This window comes from Littorina saxatilis, linkage group LG9, assembly GCF_037325665.1.
Source record: "Littorina saxatilis isolate snail1 linkage group LG9, US_GU_Lsax_2.0, whole genome shotgun sequence".
Classification (NCBI taxonomy): Eukaryota; Metazoa; Mollusca; class Gastropoda; order Littorinimorpha; family Littorinidae; genus Littorina; species Littorina saxatilis.
Genome location: NC_090253.1, coordinates 23,749,976 through 23,772,547, shown reverse-complemented (window position 1 = coordinate 23,772,547; position 22,572 = coordinate 23,749,976). Strand labels below are relative to the sequence as shown.

The 22,572-nt window shown below is 41.1% G+C and overlaps 1 protein-coding gene across 1 annotated transcript; it reads right to left on the bottom strand.

Annotated features, from left to right (window-relative positions):
- Positions 1 to 11,414: 11,414 nt before the first annotated feature.
- Positions 11,415 to 16,459, bottom strand: LOC138975652 (adenosine receptor A1-like). The gene has a single exon (XM_070348385.1). It carries the CDS (start codon positions 16,234 to 16,236, stop codon positions 14,953 to 14,955), a length of 1,284 nt encoding a protein of 427 aa, XP_070204486.1. The 5' UTR covers positions 16,237 to 16,459; the 3' UTR covers positions 11,415 to 14,952.
- Positions 16,460 to 22,572: the final 6,113 nt, after the last annotated feature.

The following is a 22,572-nucleotide window of genomic DNA, read 5'->3' as shown; positions in this document are numbered from 1 at the left end:
GTCATGACAACTGGCGACACAGGGATTATCCCCCACACAAGGGGAACAGTCGGAGAGATGACTATCACCCTCAACGACGGGACGACAACTACGCCCACCGCTACCAGCACAACAACTACGCCCACCACAACTGGGACGACGACCACGCCCACCACCATCAGAGGGAACAACGAAGCCACTACCACAACAGATGGTACTAACGGCAAGTAAACACATAGAAAGTATGGCAATGTGACACTTTAGTCAGAAGGCTTATTATTAGAAGACGATTATTAGGGCAGGGCACCGACGATCTTACATGTGTATAACGTACCAGAATGTGTGCCCATCAAGCTTATAGAATCCTATCATGGAACATCAAAGGATATAGAGAGACCATAGATGGCTTGAGGACGAATAAATTGAGGGAACAGCAAATTATAGATAAACTAGTCAAGTATGATTTTATATGTATGCAAGAAACACACCTAGATAAAGATAACTGTCGGGATGTTTCAATTCCAGGATTTGTACCTGTGCATTACTGTAGAAAGAGACGTGCTAGAGCACAAAAAGCATCTGGAGGAATATCTATATATGTGAGGGATGCTATAAAACAACATGTCAAATTTATACCCGAAAATAACAGCGATACTGCATGGTTTAAAATTAGTCACAGAACAGAAGAGACTGTGTATGTGGGATGCATTTACGCACCTCCAGAGTATTCCACTTTTGGACGGGACCACTGTGCCGCAATCTGGGAAAGACTGGAAGCAGAACTCCAGGAATATTCTAATAAAGGACAAGTGATTATATGTGGGGACTTCAATGCAAGAACCGGTCTACTAATGGACTATATTACTAATGACTCTGAATCTGAAAACAGATACACACTGCCAGAGTGTTACACCATTGATAATGTGCATGCTCGCCGATCGATGGACGCCTTAGTCCAAAAAATGGGCGAAAACTCGTGGATGCCTGCCTGGATAACAATCTGTGTATTCTCAATGGGAGAACAATCGGCGATCTACAGGGACATTTTACTTGTATTACACCGCTTGGAGCGAGTGTTGTCGATTATTTCATATGTTCTAACACACTATTGAAAGATGTTCATTCCATGACAGTGCATGCCTTATCTAAATATTCTGACCACTGTCCATTAGAATTATGTATATACCTTCCCGTCTGTACAAAAAATAAGGCTGAAGGTTCATTCTCCTTACACTCCACAGGAACAACAAACTGCATAAAACCCAAACCCCCGGTCACGGCGGCTGTTTCATATATATGGACTGAAGAATCAGCAAAACGATTTCAAGCTGCACTGAACATAGCGCCAGTTCAAACATCTATTTTTAATTTGCAGCAAAAATTAAGCAATACCACCAGCACATGCTCACAGAATACTGATGACATAAACACTCGTGTTGAGGAGCTCACAAATATTCTCCAATCGGCTGCCGATATATCACTAACCTGCCGAACTAAAAAGGCCAACACTAAGAAACGAAGATGTAACAAAAGATGGTTTGACAACGAATGTGACAAACAAAGAAAAGAAGTTAGGTCACTTCTAAATGCCCTAAATAGAGACCCCTTCAACCGCGGTGTAAGAGAAAAATATTTTGCACAGAGAAAAAAGTACAACAGCCAACTACGAAAAAAGAAACTAACCTACAAAACATCACTGGTCACAATGTTAAATGAAGCAATGGACAAAGACCCTTCCTCTGTATGGAAACTAATTAAGCAACTCAAGGACTCAGAGTCCGCACACAACCGGAACCAGACGCAAGTGAGTGGAGCCAAATGGATTGCCCACCTTGAGAAGCTGCTCGGTCAAAACACCGAGATAGACGGTACCCGTGATTCAATCATGAAAGAAAAGATAGCTCAACAAACACATCAAACAAACCTACTAGATTTTCCAATAACAGCCACAGAGATAGAAAAGGCTGCTCGAAATATAAAGCTGAAAAAATCTCCATGAAAAAATGAAATGATCAAAACAAGTCTCCCTGTATTGAGGCCTATCATACAACAGCTCTTCAACCAGTTAATACAATATGGAACATATCCCGAACAATGGAAGAAAGTAGTGAATGTGCCCATATTCAAAAACGGAGACCCACACAACACTAGTAACTACAGAGGCGTTACTCTTAACAACACAATGGCAAACTTTTTCTGTCAGGTCATCAACAATAGAATAACAAACTTCCTCGAGAACAACAGCCTGCTAGCTAAAGAGCAAGCCGGCTTCAGAAAATCGTCTCGAACGCAAGACCAAGTGTTCATCCTAAAAAAGCTAGTCAATGATACCCTCAGAACTACAAATGGCAGACTGTACGGCTGTTTCATTGACTTCGCTAAGGCATTCGACAGTATCTGGCACACAGGATTACTATATAAGATGCAGGAGATAGGGATAGGAGGCAAACTACTGCAAGTTGTGCAAGAAATGTATAATAATGCAACCGTATGCTCAAAGACAGAAGTCGGCCTATCGCGGGAAATCACAGTAAGAAAAGGTGTTCTCCAAGGTAATACCCTAAGCCCAACACTGTTTAATATTTTTATTAATGACATAGTTGATAGCTTAAAAGACTGTGACTCCCCAACTGTGGATGAGGCTGGACTCGTTCCGGTGCCATGCCTAATGTATGCTGACGACATTGTTATTCTCTCAACTACAAAGAAAGGATTACAGGACAAACTCAACAGCCTCCATGAATACCGCAATAAATGGGGATTACAAATTAATCGCGAAAAAACAAAGGTGATAGTTTTCTCCAAGCACGAACCCATACTCCCCCTCTTCTTCAAAATTGGCGATGCCATAATCAATACTACAGACAACTACAAATATCTCGGCATCATATTCAATAAACGCGGAGACATGAAAATGGCACAGAACCATCTCTCCCGACAAGGGAGCAAAGCTCTGCACTCGCTCAAACGAGCAGTACGAACAAAGAACATAAGTGTCCCAGTAATGGCGAAACTCTTTGATACATTAGTTGCACCTATTCTGACCTTTGGCTCTGAAATTTGGCTCCCTTACTGCAAAGATATAAACTTAAAGGACACGCAGAACCTTGAGAATAATCTCCTTGAAAAATGTATAACGACTGTCCTTCCGCATGAAAACGTACACATGAAATTCTGCAAGCAACTTTTAGGAGTACACAGAAAATCAATGAATTTCCCAGTACTGGCTGAATTAGGCAGATTTCCGATCAGCACAAAAATATTGGGACAGATCATATCATTTTGGTTACACATCATGGAATCTGACCAACATGGGCTTCTTAGGCAAACTTACTCAAGCCTTCTCTCACAAGAACATAAAGAGGAAAATAAATGGCTCTTATTTGTACGCGAGTTCCTGACTTCCTCAGGCTTCAAACACGTGTGGCAAAACCAAAGCACAATACACCCGGCAAGACTGAAACACGCGCTAACAAAACATGTAGAAACTCAATTTGTCAGGCTCTGGAGGACAAAAAAAGAAGGAAACTCCTCTAAACTACAGTTTTACAAGGGAGTGTCACACGACTACTCTCTACAACCCTATCTTTTGCTAACACAAGAACACAGACAGGCTATGAGCAAACTACGTATAAGTGCCCATGACTTAGAAATCGAAAAGGGCAGATACACGGGAACACCAAGGGAGGAAAGACTATGCAGAAACTGTGGAGTGGTGGAGGATGAACTTCACTTCCTTGATTCATGTACAATGTATGCTCATCTCAGGCAACAGCTATTACCGAATACTTCCACCGGCAGTGATGAAATAAGAGTCAGTTCTCTGTTTACTGACAGCAACATCCAAAGGCAATTGGCAAAATATGTGTACGATTGTTTTCAACTACGCAGATGCAATGCGTCTTCCGACTGTCCTCAATAACCTATGCTCATCTTCAGGTCCTCTTTGTTCACCCTGTTCCACTTGGTTTTGTATTACATGTATGTTATGTTTATATTGCTATTTTTTCCTGTACTTATGTATCTTGAATGTGTCAATAGGCTATGTGCTTTAATGACAATAAATTCTGATTCTGATTCTGATTCTGTACGTTTGGTAGCCGGTGCAATTTTGAGCACTCCTGCGCTTCCTGCGGACAGAATCACCCCAGCAAGGACCATCACCAGGGGGGGGGGGGGGGTCCGCCCCACCATCGCAGGTAACTCAGGCTCCAGCAGCGCCCAAACAACATTAGGACAGGCAGACCACACAGGTAGGCCCCATCCAACTATTTGAATCAAAAGACCCCTTCGCTGGTACATTTCTAGGGCAGGTCAATTCCATCAGTAGCAAAGCTGAACAGTGGGAAGCTGAGTTAAAACATGACTGGGATAAAGAATTCATATTAGATGGAATACAACATGGGTTTAAACTTTCTGATCCTGATAGCAAACCTATTGATGCAGAACAAAGAAATCATCGCTCGGCTTTAGAGGATAGTGACTTGATAGAAGCTGACCTCGTGGACCAGATAGATAAAGGGCACTATTTCGTTGCAAGCGAAAAACCAACCGTAATCAGTGCAATAGGCGCTATTCCAAAAACAAAAAAATGCATTTGGGTTAGCAGGGGTAAGGAATATTTTCATGAGATTGTTTTAACACCCCCCCCCCCCTTCCCAACATAAAAAAAAGAATCGAAGATTATCATTTTTTTAATTGGGATTTTGCTAGGATTTTACGTACAACTAATTAAAAATTTTCGATTTAATTGAGAACCTTATTCCAGATGTACCTAGTCATTAGGTTAAAACTGTATTCTAAATGTCTGTTTGAATATTGTAGTTATTTTTGACATTTTGATTGATTTCAGGTCCATTGACTCCGTGTAACACGTGACAGGTAGAACGCAGATTTGACCTGTTTTGAACATGATGTTACTTTTTTTTTATGGTGTTTTGATGTTCCATAATTACCTTATCTTCAAAATATAAATGTATCCTAAAGGTCTATTTAATATTATAGTTGTCATTTATAACATTTTGAATAATTTCATGTCCACTGACACAGTGTAACACGTGACAGGTAGAATGCTGTTATGACTTGCTTTTAACATGTTTTGCTATTGTTTCTGTTTTCATATTCCAGAAATAACCTAATCTTTAGATTGTATATGAAAAGTTAGTGTATGTATAACATTCTGGTTGTTATTTCAAATATTATGAATATTTTCATGTCCATCAACATTTTTGTAACACGTGACACCTACAACAACATGTTTAACTAGTTTTAGCAAACTTTAACAACTTTTAGGGATATTTTTAACATGTGTCAGTGTTTCTGTTGAAGAGTTATATTTTATTTTTGGGTTTATACTTCTTGTGGTTACTTAGCAGAAAGTATCAGTTTTGACTTTTATGATGTTTGAGTGTCTTGCGACATTACGTGACACTGCATTCAAGATTTGGCTCCAAATGTACTTTTAAAGACTGATAATGCGTCTGCAGGGTCTGTTCACTAGAAATAAATCAACACCAGTTGTATGAAATGATATTAATGGCTTCTGTGGTCAGTTTTGTTGCACATGTGGCTTTTCTCAAAATTGGTGTATCATGGCATATTATCAAACAGTACACATTTCCCAAATGCACAAACCATTCTTTTATTACACAAATGTGTTTATCAAAGACTGATGTATCACTTAAAACACAAAAAAATAATCAACCGAAAGGGTTTAGTTTGTCACAAATGTCCAAGCACCCCCCCAGCACGTTTTGGCAAAGCCTCATATGAATATTTCTTTTGCAACCGAAGTTGGTAAACGACAAACGTAGTGCCTCGTTTACCATTAAATACAGTGGAACCCCTCTCTAGCGACCTTGAAAATGTTGACAAAAATCGGTCCTTATGGAGGGGGGTCCTTACAGAGGGAGGGGGCGGGGCCACAAAGAAAGTCACCTCAGATTTTCTTAAAAAAAGAAAACAGAGAAGTTTGAGTTGCTGACGACCGTTTCTTCAAGCAAACTGCTTCGATGTCATGTTTGACATTGTCGATGGTGTCCACCAGTTCTGGTGCATGTTTCAATGCAAAAAGAGTTAGTTTCTGAGCAAGCATTTCTTTACAGCAGTCCCTGCAATGATGAAGGCCCTCCGAGAAAGAGAGTGAAAAATCGGCCACCGTTCTCAGCATCGCGTATCTGTGTGTAACCTCTTTCATTGACAAGATACTCTTGTTTCCCTGCAGCCTTGACCAGTGAGTCGGTTACCTAATCTGTGAACCCTTCAGTTGTGTTGCTTTGTCAAAAGTTAGACACAGTCAACTATACTGTTCAAAAAAAGAAACGCATAGTTGCTACTTGCCAAATTTGTTTTATTTTTCGAAAAAATTAACAGAAAATCCAATATTTAGATTATTTGTTTGAAATTTGGTATGGACACAGTTGAATGCACACACAGTTCATTTGCATCTTCAAATCAATCAGTCAATCAATACGATTGGGTGCCGAGGCTGTCAAGTCAGTAGGGGGTGTGACTGCCTTGAGCAGCAACAACTGCCCGGCACCTTCTGGGCATGGACTGGATCAGATGCCGGATATCTTGCTGTGGGATGGTGTCCCACTCCTCCTGAAGTGCCTGCAATAGATCGCGGTGATTTGCCGGCGCTTCTTCTCGCCTGCGCACACGTCTGTCCAATTCATCCCAGAGGTGTTCTATCGGGTTCATGTCTGGCGACATGGATGGCCAGGGAAGCACCTGGACATGGTGGTCGGTGAGGAACTGGGTGGTGAGTCGTGCTGTGTGCGGGCGAGCGTTGTCCTGCTGGAATATGGCATCCTGGTCAGCCAGAAGAGGAAGGGCGTGTGGGCGCAGAATTTCCTCCACGTATCGCTGGGCAGTTATGCGCCCTTGGACGTGCACCAGGGTGCTCCTTCCAGCGGTATTGATCGCCCCCCACACCATGACGCCTCCACCACCATGAACGGGTGCCTCATCCACGCAGTTGGGCGCGTAACGTTCGTTTACTCTCCGGTAGACCCTCCTCCGACCATCATGTCGCTGGAGCAGGAAGTAGGACTCGTCGCTGAACCACACGTGTCTCCAGTGATTCCGGACGGTCCAGCGAAGGTGCTGGTTGCCCCACTGCACTCGGTTCTGGCGATGGCGGCGGGTGAGGACAGCTCCTCTGTGAGGTCTGCGAGCTCTCAAACCAGCTTCATGCAGGCGGTTCCGCACGGTCTGGTCCGATAATCGGTGTGGCCCGGGGAGAGCCTGGACAGAAGATGAGGCCGACAGGAAACGATTCCGGAGGTGGCGGAGCCGTATGAAGCGGTCGTGAGCAGCAGTTGTCGCCCTTGGTCTTCCCGCTCGTGGCAAGTCAGCAACGGAGCCAGTGGCTTGAAACCTGACCCACAGTCTACTGATGGTGCTCTGGGACACGTGGAAGTGCCTGGCGATTGCACTTTGACTTTGGCCTGCTTGTAAACGACCCAATGCAATTTGGCGGTCTTCTCTGCTCAATCGGGCCATCTTTCGTCGCTGAATTGTCGTCTGATTTCTTTGTGGCGAACAATCCGCTTTTATGGGTTTTGGAAGACATGGTGAGAGCTCAATATTCCCCGAGTTTCACGAGATTACACTGAAGCATGACGAGTGGTCATGCCAAATGAGCAATTTTGACATTGTAGCCACTGATAACGCATGCGTCACGTGCAGAGCTCACTTGTGGCAATGGACGAAAGGTCGACGACCAGATAAACATTTTCTGCAGTTTGGTGGATATCCTTGTAGCCATATAACTAAATTAACCAAATATTACAAGCTATGCGTTTCTTTTTTTGAACAGTATAGTTTTGCTCTGAGTGAACAGTTAGCCGGTGACACCTCTCTGGCCATAGCACCAAACAGTACATGGCTGGGGGGAGAGAGAGAGAGAGAGAGGGGGGGGGGGTAGCTGGCTAAACTCAGTGGGGTGTCCGGTGTCACTGAAGTCAGCAGGAAGAGCATTGGAGAGAAATAGAGAGGTGTACTCTTCCAAACAATTTCCAAGGATCAGGGCACGGTTTGTGTACAGTCCGACTGAAGAGTGAAAAGTCACTGCCACAAGATCGGCATGCAGTCAATAAAGCCAGACAAGAAGAATGATTATGACATGCGGCTCTATCTGCTGGTTTTTTATTCAAACTGGTTTTCAACGCTTATTCTCACAAAGCATCTGCACACCTGCCTCTGTGCTGTGTTTAAGTGGTTGCTTTCGTATGATGACAGTGCATGGTGAGTGCGTTCACTGCCTTGTCACCACTTCCCCACCTTTTTCAGAATGTTTTCTTGGAGTTGGATAATTCTTTGAATTTGCGATTTTCCAACATCAAGACTTTTTGCAATTGCGATGGCAGTTTCTCCCTTTTTGTGTCTGTTCACAACATTCACTTTCGAGAGTTAAATATTTTCTTTTCTTTGTAGACGTCATGTCGATCTCCACTGCTCTTCTGTCCAAAGACTGTCTATTCTGACTGAATTGAACGGTGTGTGTTGGTCACGTGAGTTTGTTTTCTCGATGATTGGTTTGTGATGTTTACTCAGCCCACCCAACCATCACACCTCTCAGCGGTTAATTAGTGCCTTTGCTTACGCAGGACGGTTATAACTGGTTATAACCGGTTTGTCAGTGATGCGTTACGCTGACTGAGTCTTGGCTTTGTCTGACAAAGTCGTTACACAAGCTGTTAGGTCGGTCCTTAGACGTTAGAGCGGGGTGGTCGCTACACTGGTGACAGCTATATGACTAAGTGCCAAAAGGTGCGCACGAAAAGCGGACAAAGGGGCTAAAAAATAAAAGTTGACAAACACGACTGATATTGTGATTTTTGTTAAGACAACAGATGCTGGAACCCAATTACGAAAAGAAAAGATAAATTTACCCAAATGATTTTACAAATAACGATAATTTTGTTCGTTATATCATTCAAAACGGCACTGAGTCATAGCATTAAGGTTATCTCGCACGTTTTTAAAGCTAGGGCTTTGAAACTTGGCACACAACCAAAGTATAATGACCTCCATGTATGGTGCACATCACATTAAACAACATTGAATTTCAAGGTCACAGCGAGGTTAAATTTCCTTTGCAAACTGGAAAATTGTCGTTGTCACGTCTTACATGTTTTAATATTAGATCAGTTAGACTTTACATACTTCACATACTTTCAGCATTTTTATAAAACCTCATTAAAAGTGACCTGCTGGTTAATCTTTGTCAAAGTTCAAGGTCACAGCGGGGTCACATCTGGTCCAAATGTGGAATATTTTCAATTTATTCAGCGCGTTTATAGCACGAGCTTTGAAAATACACACAGTTCTAGTGTATAATGTTCACACACGATTAAAGTCTGGTTGAAAAAGTCAAGGTCACAGCAGGGTCGCGTTGAGGTCAAACATATACATTTTTCAGTGAGGTTTTCTCATATGTTTTTGAAGCTAGGGCCTTGAAACTTGGCACACTGCGCAAGTTAAATTAAACCTCATCAAATTCCAAGGTCACAGTAAGGTTAAAGATCCTTTAAGGATATTTTCTAAAAAAGGTGACCGCCTGGTTAATGTTTGTCAAATTTCAAGGTCACAGCAGTGCCATCTGGCTTAAACTTTTGAAAAATTGTCAATTTCTTCAACTAGTTTTATAGTGTTTGAAGTCATTAACACATGATGAAAGTCTGGTTGATAAAATCAAACGTCAAGGTCGCAGCGGGGTCGCATTGAAGTCAGACACATACAATTGTCATTTTCACGAACGCCTTTTAAGCAACACCTTTGAAACTTCACACATTCCAAAGTTTTGATGTTGTTTGGTTATAATCAAAGTGTGGTCAATTTCCATGATTGAGAGCATTCAGAGGGGTCAAGTTGAGGTCACACAAAAAGTGATAATCTTTATAAGACTCACGTTTGCTGCTATTGCTCACTTGACATTGGTGAAAGTGCTTATTTTATAATTGTTGATCTTGATGTTTTGACCAATTAATATTACCAGGATCAACCATACCAGATTTCAAAGTCCAGAAGTTGTCAAACCTCAAACCTCTTGGAAGTTTCAAAGATTTAAGCATCAACAAATTTCTATTTGATTTGATCTTTAATAACAGATTTGACCTTAAATCTTAAAACAGATCAACCAGACTTTGGTTTTATATAAATTGAAGTTCAATACAATTTCCTTTTTTTTTTACCCACACGAGACCCTGCTATGACCTTCACATTTCTCAAGGATCAACCTTGAATTCTCCATGTTGAACAATCATTAAGCAAAAGCGTTGTTTGAAGTTTGAAGGTTCTAGCTTCAAAAATCTCTGAAAAAATATGTTTCATCCGTTTTCTGAACCACATGTGACCCAGCCGTGACCTTGAAATCTGACAAGGGTCAACAAGACTTTTACCATGCATGGGGACGATTAAACCCCAAATGTGTGTGAAGTTTCAAGGTTTCAACTTAAAAAACGTCTGAGAAAAATATACATTTTCCTTTTTGGACAATGTGTTGCACGCAAGACAACACGACAAACGCTCGTGTTATCATTCTTTTACTTTAAGGTCGACTTGCGTGCCCGCTCTTTCGCTAATCTCAATTAAAATTCATCTTGGAAGTTCGGTTTTATTACGCTTTTAATTAAGAAGATTAAACTAAGACAACAAATAGTTAGTTTTACCCATTAAACTCGATAAGGTAGTGACATTTTATGTTGAACGCAAGATGGTGTCGCACGCAAGATCTGAAAAGATGTTGACGACATAATTTCAACACTTGATAGCGCATTCGTGGTTCGTGATTTCTTCACAAATTTTGAACACAGAATGTGTCACGTGGTTCCGTAGATGAAGTAGATCTTTGTACATGTAAATTTTGTTTTTAAAAGAAAATAACCGTTAATTGCCGAACATTTTGTCGCACGCAAGATATGACGAAATTTTCAAATCGTTTTCAAAAATGCTGTTCAAAAGTTCTGCAGTCTTTGCTGGATTACTTCAAAGACAGCAGTTTGATACACCGTTATCGCTTGACGTGTCGACATCAATTCCAGAGTTTTTGAAAAAGAAATTTAGTAAATATCTGCGATTGAAAAATGTATGCCGTGATGACGACACATCTTGCGTGCGACACCTTAAAATTCGGTTATCGAAAAAAAAAATTATCTCGAGATTTAGATTTGACGTTTGGTCTCGTCTGTAAAGCGATGTTTCAGGCATTCAATCAAACTAAATGCAATTCATTTGTGCTTCTTGTTATTTTTCTGTGGCATATTCAAAACACGAGGTATCACGATGTCCGTTTTCAGATGGCCGGTTTTGGCGTTATTTTTGACTTTAAACAAAGATAACTTCAAAACCGTTCAAGTCAGACACACGAAATTATGTCCACTATCTCTTCGCACATTCATCCACACACACACACCAATTTTCAGCAGACACACGTTTTTAGAAACATTTTTATTGTAAAACAAAGTCGTCTTCTGTTCTGTGAGCACCTTTTGGCACTTAGTCATATAAGGAAAAACATCGGTTAAAAAAAAAGGGTCGTTGTGGCGGGGTAGTCCTTAGAGAGGGGGGTCGTTGTGGCGGGGTAGTCCTTAGAGAGGGGGGTCGTTGTGAGGGGTTCCACTGTAGTATGCTCCTGGAACCCATTAATACGGAGCCTATTCACCTCCTCAGCTAACAGAGACAAAGAGGCAGGTCATGGGATAAAGATGATTACAACACGCGTAAACCAGAGATTGATACCACTTCCAAAGTATGTCCTGAGGTTGGAACTGATCGGGCAGAAACCCCATGTATTTTCTCAAAAAATATCTAAGAAAACCTCAACTGAATGTCTTTAAGAACATGACCCCGCTGTAACCCCAACATTTGACGACGGTCAATCAAATTTGGGTCAAGTAGGGAGATCATCAAACCCTAGAAGTTTGTAAAGCTTCAAAGCTTTAGCTTTGAAAAAAATAAATCCGAGATAACCTCAACGTTTAGTTTCAATGAATAGAACATGACCCCACTGTGACCCCAAACTTTGACGAGGGTCAACCAAACTGTGGTCAGGTCGGAAGATCATCAAACCCTAAAAGTGTGCACAGTTTCAAAGGTCTATCTTGGAGGACATCCCAGATAACCTCAACGTTCAGGTTTTTTGGTCCACGGACGGGCATGCGGTCGGCCGTCCATACAAGACCCACCGATTACTCGGGTCAGTCAAAAACACAACAGAATCTGTCATTGGTGCTGGCAAGGTATGACAGGCAAAAAAGTACTATTTGCAAAGAGTGTTGCACGCCAGTCATATCTCACAGAGTCTGCACCATTATCTGCTGAACTACGACGGAGCGCAGTTAGGCCCCCCAAAAATGTTGGTTTAGGCTCACGTGACCAAAAGAAATAGGGTCGGTAGGTAGGTAGGCTTTGTTCTTTATTTTTTTTATCTCTTAATTTTGTCAAATTTAGTTGACCTCACAATAATATGAAAACACCATTTTGTCTCAAGCTCTTGAACTGTATTGAGCGTCGCAAAATGTGCCAACAGTTTATTTTATTTTTATGTTATTTTATTTTGAGAGAAAAAAAAAAAGTTAGGGTCGGCGGGAAAAAAAAGGGTCTTCGTCTAAACCAACATATTTTTTTGCGGGGGGTCCTTATCGTTTATGAGACTGGTAGGGCCAAAAAAAAAAGGTCTGTTTACGGTAACATAGGCCAAAAAAATAGGGTCGGTAGGTCGGGATTTTTATTTTTTTTATTTATTTTTTTTGTCCAAAAAACCATATTTTTATTTTTTCTTTTTTTTTCCCCAAATGCCCCCAAAAAGTCTAGGGTCGCGCGAAAAAAATAGAGTCGGTCGGGTTACCGTAAACAGACCTATTGTTTTTTGGGCCTAGGATATACACGCGCGGTCAATGCTTAAAACTTGCGCGAATCCCAACACTTGGGGAGATACATTGTCGTAGTGTTCCTGGCTCCCAAAACTGTTTGTCCCTGCGTACTAGGCAAAAACAAAAGGGGGAAGAAGAAGTGAGAAAAAAACCTCTCATGGCGGGGTCCCACGCCTCACTAAACCTGTAAAAGATCTGGTCCAGTGATTCACTTAGTTTCTGTGGTCCTTACCGTTTTAGTTTTGAATAATCATCTTCAAGTGCTAGCCGATAAGATCAAAACGCTTTCGCGAAAGGCTCAAAGAGTCAAAACGTCGGATATAGATCAATATAATAATCTTTCTAATAATAAAACATTCTTTTATAGCGCTGTTCACCGCCAAATGGCAGTCTCATGGCGCTTTACATTAGACATTAAAATTTAACATTTTACATATAAAAAGTTTTCTCGTAAGAAATAACATACAATCATTAAAAACAATTCATGGACAACGACCACTTATAGTTATATAAGATAATCTAGAAAAACTGTTTTTAAAAAGATGAAAAAAACCACGTAAGATAAGTAATAGACACATAGTTACACATAAAAAGTCTGACATTAATTTGATTAAAACAGAACTTATATACATAAAAGCGTAAAAATCTAAAACAGAACGAAGATGTAACATAGACTGTGGGGCAACAAATTAAACAACTAACAACAGGCATACTGTATTATAATACTACATTAGGACTTTTAAACCCAATACACATTAAAACATCGAATTCAAATCATCATACAAATTAATACTATAATAGTTAACATTTTATAAACAACAACCAATATCGGAGCATCTGTCGGCGAGGAACGCAGCGAAGATAACCAGAATACGTTCAGTAAGTGCTGATGAACCTTACAGTTACAGATGATCCGATGACATGTCAAAGTTCACGGTGAGATGTTCGCACATGATGATCGAACTCGACTTGAAAAGAACGCGTGCTGCAACTTCTCAAGGAACAATCCTTTGCACTATGCTGGCTGGTCAGCGCCGTACTCGGTACTATGATGAATTGTCTTTCCTCTCCTCAGTAACACCCTCGCCGTACTCGGTACTATGATGAATTGTCTTTCCTCTCCTCAGTAACACCCTCGCCGTACTCGGTACTATGATGAATTGTCTTTCCTCTCCTCAGTAACACCATCGCCGTACTCGGTACTATGATGAATTGTCTTTCCTCTCCTCAGTAACACCATCGCCGTACTCGGTACTATGATGAATTGTCTTTCCTCTCCTCAGTAACACCCTCGCCGTACTCGGTACTATGATGAATTGTCTTTCCTCTCCTCAGTAACACCCTCGCCGTACTCGGTACTATGATGAATTGTCTTTCCTCTCCTCAGTAACACCCTCGCCGTACTCGGTACTATGATGAATTGTCTTTCCTCTCCTCAGTAACACCCTCGCCGTACTCGGTACTATGATGAATTGTCTTTCCTCTCCTCAGTAACACCCTCGCCGTACTCGGTACTATGATGAATTGTCTTTCCTCTCCTCAGTAACACCCTCGCCGTACTCAGTACTATGATGAATTGTCTTTCCTCTCCTCAGTAACACCCTCGCCGTACTCGGTACTATGATGAATTGTCTTTCCTCTCCTCAGTAACACCCTCGCCGTACTCGGTACTATGATGAATTGTCTTTCCTCTCCTCAGTAACACCCTCGCCGTACTCGGTACTATGATGAATTGTCTTTCCTCTCCTCAGTAACACCCTCGCCGTACTCGGTACTATGATGAATTGTCTTTCCTCTCCTCAGTAGCACCCTCGCCGTCCGCAGAGTGGTCTGCTCTCAAACTGTTGGAACTGATCCTACCTAAACGGGTTCTGTCAGTTGTCAACACACATATAACCTGGTGTTCGAAAGAAGTACCTGTGTTCACAGCCGCGGGCATGGTGGACCTCCATAGAGAAAGTCCCCCTTTCGCTGGCTCGACTTTTCTCGCTGCTCTTCCAAAACCATGACTCTTCCATGGCCTGCTGAATTTTTGGCGGAAATTGCGAAGAAATGGTCGAACGGCCCTCCTCTTCTGTATGGCTGTTGTGCTTGTTTAAGCGTGGGGCTCTGGAAGAGATTGAGAACCGTGCTCCTCATCACTGGTTCTATCCGACTCAGCGGTCATGGACGAGTCCAAATTCGAGTCATTCCACAGGATAGTGTGGCGCCTGGGATGAAAACGGTGTTTGGCTGGGGAAGATGACTCCATCATCGTTCCATGGTTGTAAGGGGCTGTTTCGTCACGATGATGCGTTACTGTGGTCTTCCCATGCTCCAAATAGGTGATGCTGTCACTGGTTTTAAGCTCGCACAACCTGAAGAAGCAGGGAGGCACCCCCACGCCGATCATACGACGGATGGACACCTGGCCCATAGCGTACACTAGCGGGTGGATGAAGGAGTTGGAGTGTTGCAGGATTACAAAAGACAACGTCATCTCTTTTGAACGTTTGATGTCTGGCCGGTAGTGCGTGACAGCGTTGGTGATCTGAATGGGCATGAAGCAGAGAAGAAAGACAGCGAACATCAGAGCTAGACTCTTGAATAGCTTAACCTCCTTGCGTCTTGCTCGCGACACAATATGGGGACTGTTGGCCATTGGTGTGCCTTCCATGCCTTGCACGCGGCGTTTGTTGGCGGCACGAAAAGCGAAGAAGATTCGCATATGGAGGATAAACATGGCCACGAAGACCGGGATGAAGAAACCAAAAAAATAAATGTACACGTTGTAGTTCAACTTGTTCACTTTCCCGAAAGAACAATACCCGCGCACTTTGTAGTCTTCGATGTCTTTGAGGAAGAAGAGACCGGTAAGACTGGGAATAGTGCCGATTAGCCAGCTGACCGCAATACAGACCATGGTTCGCTTCGTGGTGACCATTCTTCTGTGGAAAAGGGGATACTGCACAGCAAAATACCTGTCGCAGGCCAAGGCGACGAGGTTGAAGACGGATATGTCGATGAAAATGCATGGCAAATTGACCATGATCACGCAAGGCACGAAGTCGACGCGAAAGTGAATGTGGGTAAGGGTAGAAAAAGGTGGGACCAATAGACCCACGAGTAAGTCCGCCACTACTAGACTAGCGATGTAAGCGTTCGTGTGAGTGCGAAAGCTTCGGTAGCGAATCATCACCAATAATATCAAGACATTGATTATGATGACTAGCAAACCGACTACAAACTCCATGGCAACAAATGTGTAAGCTCGGAGTCTCCACCTAAACAAATCATCGTGGACGTGCGTTGCAACGTCTTTGATGTTGGGTGGTTTTGTCAGATACGATGAAGGCATTGGGAAGTTCAATTGACTCGAATTGTCCATCGTTGTGTCCATCGTGAAGACGAAAACAAACGTTTAGAATTTTCTCGAAACTGCCGATGGATCTGAGGAACGAAACGCTTGCTCTCTCTTCGTCGTAAGTGTCGCCTTTGCTTGCAGTTACTCGTTACAACATAACACACCGACAGAATGAGAATGATGTCCAACTCCTCTTTTCGTACCCAGTGCAGCGATCTTTCTTTCTGATCACCACCAGTCGAGCCTGACGTCATGCTGTTCTTTTACGTAGGTGACGTATGCATTGCCTGGATTTGGCTTGGTCTCCCTGGGATGAAGAGAAGCATGCGATGACTAAAGCGCAAGTGGGGGTTAGCCGAGACTAAAGCCGTCTATCTGATTACACCAATCGCAACGTAAGTTCGTGGTGAAACACAATGTCAATGGTCTCCGACGCGATCGAAAGGCTGCGCGAGTGATCTCCCCTACTAGCGGTAGCCACACTGATCAGTGACAGTGCAGTGGGTATGCCATAGAGCGCGTTACATCATGGAGAAACAAAGCGGAGTGGGCGAGCCGAAAAAATACGCGGAAAAATTAATGCCAGTGGCTAAAGGGCGATATGCACAGAAATTAGTTGACATCGATGGCATTGACCCATATGAAATACCAAGGCATTCGTGGTCAACGAACCCTGACGACCTTCCAGACGTGAGTTAGGGGAAGGGCTCCTAATATGGACCACTTTTTGTTTTTTGCTGATAACTAGTTTGTTTCCTTTCGAAGAAGTTTCATATTGTGTTTGGTATTCCTTCTCTCTTAGGTTAACTGTTAGGCCTACTTAGAGTTAATTAGCTTTGATAGGCATCAGGGGCGGATCAGTTCATTTTATGGGGGGGGGGGGGGAGTTTCCAAAAGTATATTGTGAAGATATGGGTGTGAAGGCGCAAAGCGCCGAGTCGACGGCGCAAAGCGCCTAGCTTGCTAGGGGGGTCTGGGGGCATGCCCACCCCCCCCGGAAAATTTTGAAAAAAAGGATGCAAAATGGTGCAATCTGGTGCATTCTGAGGATGATCATTACCAGTTTCAGGCAGCAGATTTTGTCACTGATTAATACCCCAAAAAACCACCTTTTTTACATTTAGTCAAGTTTTGACTAAATGTTTTAACGTAGAGGGGGGAATCGAGACGAGGGTCGTGGTGTATGTGCGTGCGTGTGTGTGTGCGTGTGTGTGTGTGTGTGTGTGTGTGTGTGTGTGTCTGTCTGTGTGTGTCTGGACCGATCTTTATGAAATTTGACATGAGAGTTCCTGGGTATGAAATCCCCGAATGTTTTTTTCATTTTTTTGATAAATGTCTTTGATGACGTCATATCCGGCTTTTCGTGAAAGTTGAGGCGGCACTGTCACGCCCTCATTTTTCAACCAAATTGGTTGAAATTTTGGTCAAGTAATCTTCGACGAAGCCCGGGGTTCGGTATTGCATTTCAGCTTGGTGGCTTAAAAATTAATTAATGACTTTGGTCATTAAAAATCGGAAAATTGTAAAAAAAAATAAAAATTTATAAAACGATCCAAATTTACGTTTATCTTATTCTCCATCATTTGCTGATTCCAAAAACATATAAATATGTTATATTCGGATTAAAAACAAGCTCTGAAAATTAAATATATAAAAATTATTATCAAAATTAAATTGTCCAAATCAATTTAAAAACACTTTCATCTTATTCCTTGTCGGTTCCTGATTCCAAAAACATATAGATATGATATGTTTGGATTAAAAACACGCTCAGAAAGTTAAAAAAAAGAGAGGTACAGAAAAGCGTGCTATCCTTCTTAGCGCAACTACTACCCCGCTCTTCTTGTCAATTTCACTGCCTTTGCCGTGAGCGGTGGACTGACGATGCTACGAGTATACGGTCTTGCTGAAAAATGGCAGCTACTTGACTAAATATTGTATTTTTGCCTTACGCGACTTGTTTTTAACTTTCTGAGCGTGTTTTTAATCCAAACATATCACATATATATGTTTTTGGAATCAGGAACTCACAAGGAATAAGATGAAATTGTTTTTAAATCGATTTCGGAAATTTTATTTTAATAATAATTTTTTATATTTTTAATTTTCAGAGCTTGTTTTTAATCCGAATATAACATATTTATATGTTTTTGGAATCAGAAAATGATGAAGAATAAGATAAACGTAAATTTGGATCGTTTTAAAAACACATTTTTTTTTAACAATTTTCAGATTTTTAATGACCAAAGTCATTAATTAATGTTTAAGCCACCAAGCTGAAATGCAATACTGAAGTGCGGCCTTCGTCGAAGATTGCTGGGCCAAAATTTCAATCAATTTGATTGAAAAATGAGGGTGTGACAGTGCCGCCTCAACTTTTACAAAAAGCCGGATATGACGTCATCAAAGGTATTTATCGAAAAAAATAAAAAAATGTCCGGGGATATCATTCCCAGGAACTGACTCTCATGTCAAATTTCATAAAGATCGATCCAGTAGTTTGGTCTGAATCGCTCTACACACACACACATACAGACAGACAGACACACACAGACACACACAGACAGACACACACACACACACACACACATACACCACAACCCTCGTCTCGATTCCCCCCTCTACGTTAAAACATTTAGTCAAAACTTGACTAAATGTAACAAGTCGCGTAAGGCGAAAATACAATATTTAGTCAAGTAGCTGCCATTTTTCAGCAAGACCGTATACTCGTAGCATCGTCAGTCCACCGCTCATGGCAAAGGCAGTGAAATTGACAAGAAGAGCGGGGTAGTAGTTGCGCTAAGAAGGATAGCACGCTTTTCTGTACCTCTCTTTGTTTTAACTTTCTGAGCGTGTTTTTAATCCAAACATATCATATGTATATGTTTTTGGAATCAGGAACCGACAAGGAATAAGATGAAAGTGTTTTTAAATTGATTTGGACAATTTAATTTTGATAATAATTTTTATATATTTAATTTTCAGAGCTTGTTTTTAATCCGAATATAACATATTTATATGTTTTTGGAATCAGCAAATGATGGAGAATAGGATAAACGTAAATTTGGATCGTTTTATAAATTTTTATTTTTTTTTACAATTTTCCGATTTTTAATGACCAAAGTCATTAATTAATTTTTAAGCCACCAAGCTGAAATGCAATACCGAACCCCGGGCTTCGTCGAAGATTACTTGACCAAAATTTCAACCAATTTGGTTGAAAAATGAGGGCGTGACAGTGCCGCCTCAACTTTCACGAAAAGCCGGATATGACGTCATCAAAGACATTTATCAAAAAAATGAAAAAAACATTCGGGGATTTCATACCCAGGAACTCTCATGTCAAATTTCATAAAGATCGGTCCAGTAGTTTAGTCTGAATCGCTCTACACACACACACACACGCACACACGCACACACGCACACACACACACACGCACATACACCACGACCCTCGTTTCGATTCCCCCTCGATGTTAAAATATTTAGACAAAACTTGACTAAATATAACCAGTCGCGAAAGGCGAAAATACAATATTTAGTCAAGTAGCTGCCATTTTTCAGCAAGACCGTATACTCGTAGCATCGTCAGTCCACCGCTCACGGCAAAGGCAGTGAAATTGACAAGAAGAGCGGGGTAGTAGTTGCGCTAAGAAGGATAGCACGCTTTTCTGTACCTCTCTTTTTATATTTAGTCAAGTTTTGACTAAATATTTTAACATCGAGGGGGAATCGAAACGAGGGTCGTGGTGTATGTGCGTGTGTCTGTCTGTGTGTGTGTGTGTGTGTAGAGCGATTCAGACTAAACTACTGGACCGATCTTTATGAAATTTGACATGAGAGTTCCTGGGTATGAAATCCCCGAATGTTTTTTTCATTTTTTTGATAAATGTCTTTGATGACGTCATATCCGGCTTTTCGTGAAAGTTGAGGCGGCACTGTCACGCCCTCATTTTTCAACCAAATTGGTTGAAATTTTGGTCAAGTAATCTTCGACGAAGCCCGGGGTTCGGTATTGCATTTCAGCTTGGTGGCTTAAAAATTAATTAATGACTTTGGTCATTAAAAATCGGAAAATTGTAAAAAAAAATAAAAATTTATAAAACGATCCAAATTTACGTTTATCTTATTCTCCATCATTTGCTGATTCCAAAAACATATAAATATGTTATATTCGGATTAAAAACAAGCTCTGAAAATTAAATATATAAAAATTATTATCAAAATTTTTTTTTCGAAATCAATTCAAAAATACTTTCATCTTATTCCTTGTCGGTTCCTGATTCCAAAAATATATAGATATGATATGTTTGGATTAAAAACACGCTCAGAAAGTTAAAACGAAGAGAGGTACAGAAAAGCGTGCTATCCTTCTTAGCGCAACGAATACCCCGCTCTTCTTGTCAATTCCACGGGCACTGCTATTTGCCACGGGCGGTGGAGTGACGATGCTACGAGTATACGGTCTTGCTGCGTTGCGTTGCGTTCAGTTTCATTCTGTGAGTTCGACAGCTACTTGACTAAATATTGTATTTTCGCCTTACGCGACTTGTTTATATTTAGTCAAGTTTTGACTAAATATTTTAACATCGAGGGGGAATCGAAACGAGGGTCGTGGTGTATGTGCGTGTGTGTGTGTGTGTGCGTGTGTGTGTGTGTGTAGAGCGATTCAGACTAAACTACTGGACCGATCTTTATGAAATTTGACATGAGAGTTCCTGGGTATGAAATCCCCATACGTTTTTTTCATTTTTTTGATAAATGTCTTTGATGACGTCATATCCGGCTTTTCGTGAAAGTTGAGGCGGCACTGTCACGCCCTCATTTTCAACCAAATTGGTTGAAATTTTGGTCAAGTAATCTTCGACGAAGCCCGGGGTTCGGTATTGCATTTCAGCTTGGTGGCTTAAAAATTAATTAATGACTTTGGTCATTAAAAATCGGAAAATTGTAAATAAAAAATAAAAATTTATAAAACGATCCAAATTTACGTTTATCTTATTCTCCATCATTTGCTGATTCCAAAAACATATAAATATGTTATATTCGGATTAAAAACAAGCTCTGAAAATTAAATATATAAAAATTATTATCAAAATTAAATTGTCCAAATCAATTTAAAAACACTTTCATCTTATTCCTTGTCGGTTCCTGATTCCAAAAACATATAGATATGATATGTTTGGATTAAAAACACGCTCAGAAAGTTAAAACAAAGAGAGGTACAGAAAAGCGTGCTATCCTTCTTAGCGCAACTACTACCCCGCTCTTCTTGTCAATTTCACTGCCTTTGCCATGAGCGGTGGACTGACGATGCTACGAGCATACGGTCTTGCTGAAAAATGACTAAATATTGTATTTTCGCCTTACGCGACTTGTTTTAACTTTCTGAGCGTGTTTTTAATCCAAACATATCATATCTATATGTTTTTGGAATCAGGAACCGACAAGGAATAAGATGAAAGTGTTTTTAAATTGATTTGGACAATTTAATTTTGATAATAATTTTTATATATTTAATTTTCAGAGCTTGTTTTTAATCCGAATATAACATATTTATATGTTTTTGGAATCAGCAAATGATGGAGAATAAGATAAACGTAAATTTGGATCGTTTTATAAATTTTTATTTTTTTTTACAATTTTCCGATTTTTAATGACCAAAGTCATTAATTAATTTTTAAGCCACCAAGCTGAAATGCAATACCGAACCCCGGGCTTCGTCGAAGATTACTTGACCAAAATTTCAACCAATTTGGTTGAAAAATGAGGGCGTGACAGTGCCGCCTCAACTTTCACGAAAAGCCGGATATGACGTCATCAAAGACATTTATCAAAAAAATGAAAAAAACATTCGGGGATTTCATACCCAGGAACTCTCATGTCAAATTTCATAAAGATCGGTCCAGTAGTTTAGTCTGAATCGCTCTACACACACACACACACACACAGACACACACACACACACACACACACACACACACGCACATACACCACAACCCTCGTTTCGATTCCCCCCTCTACGTTAAAACATTTAGTCAAAACTTGACTAAATGTAAAAAGAGGTCTCAGCGTAATGTAACAACTCGGAGAGAGAGGGACCGTGCAAAGGGGAGAGAGAGGAAAAAACAGAGAGAGAGGGGGAGAAGATAGAGTGAGAGAACGACAGAGGGGGGGAAGGGGGGGGGGGGGGGGGGGAGGTGAAAAGCAGTACTGAAATAACACCACCCTTATTAGAACAAAAGATATATTGTTTGGAAGGACGATTGCAGAGACAATACCATCGCACGGTTTTCTTCTCGGTGGCCGTTGAGAACGGAATTTGCCAAGCATAGCGTTGTGTACACAGCTAGTACTGTTATGAATAGCGCC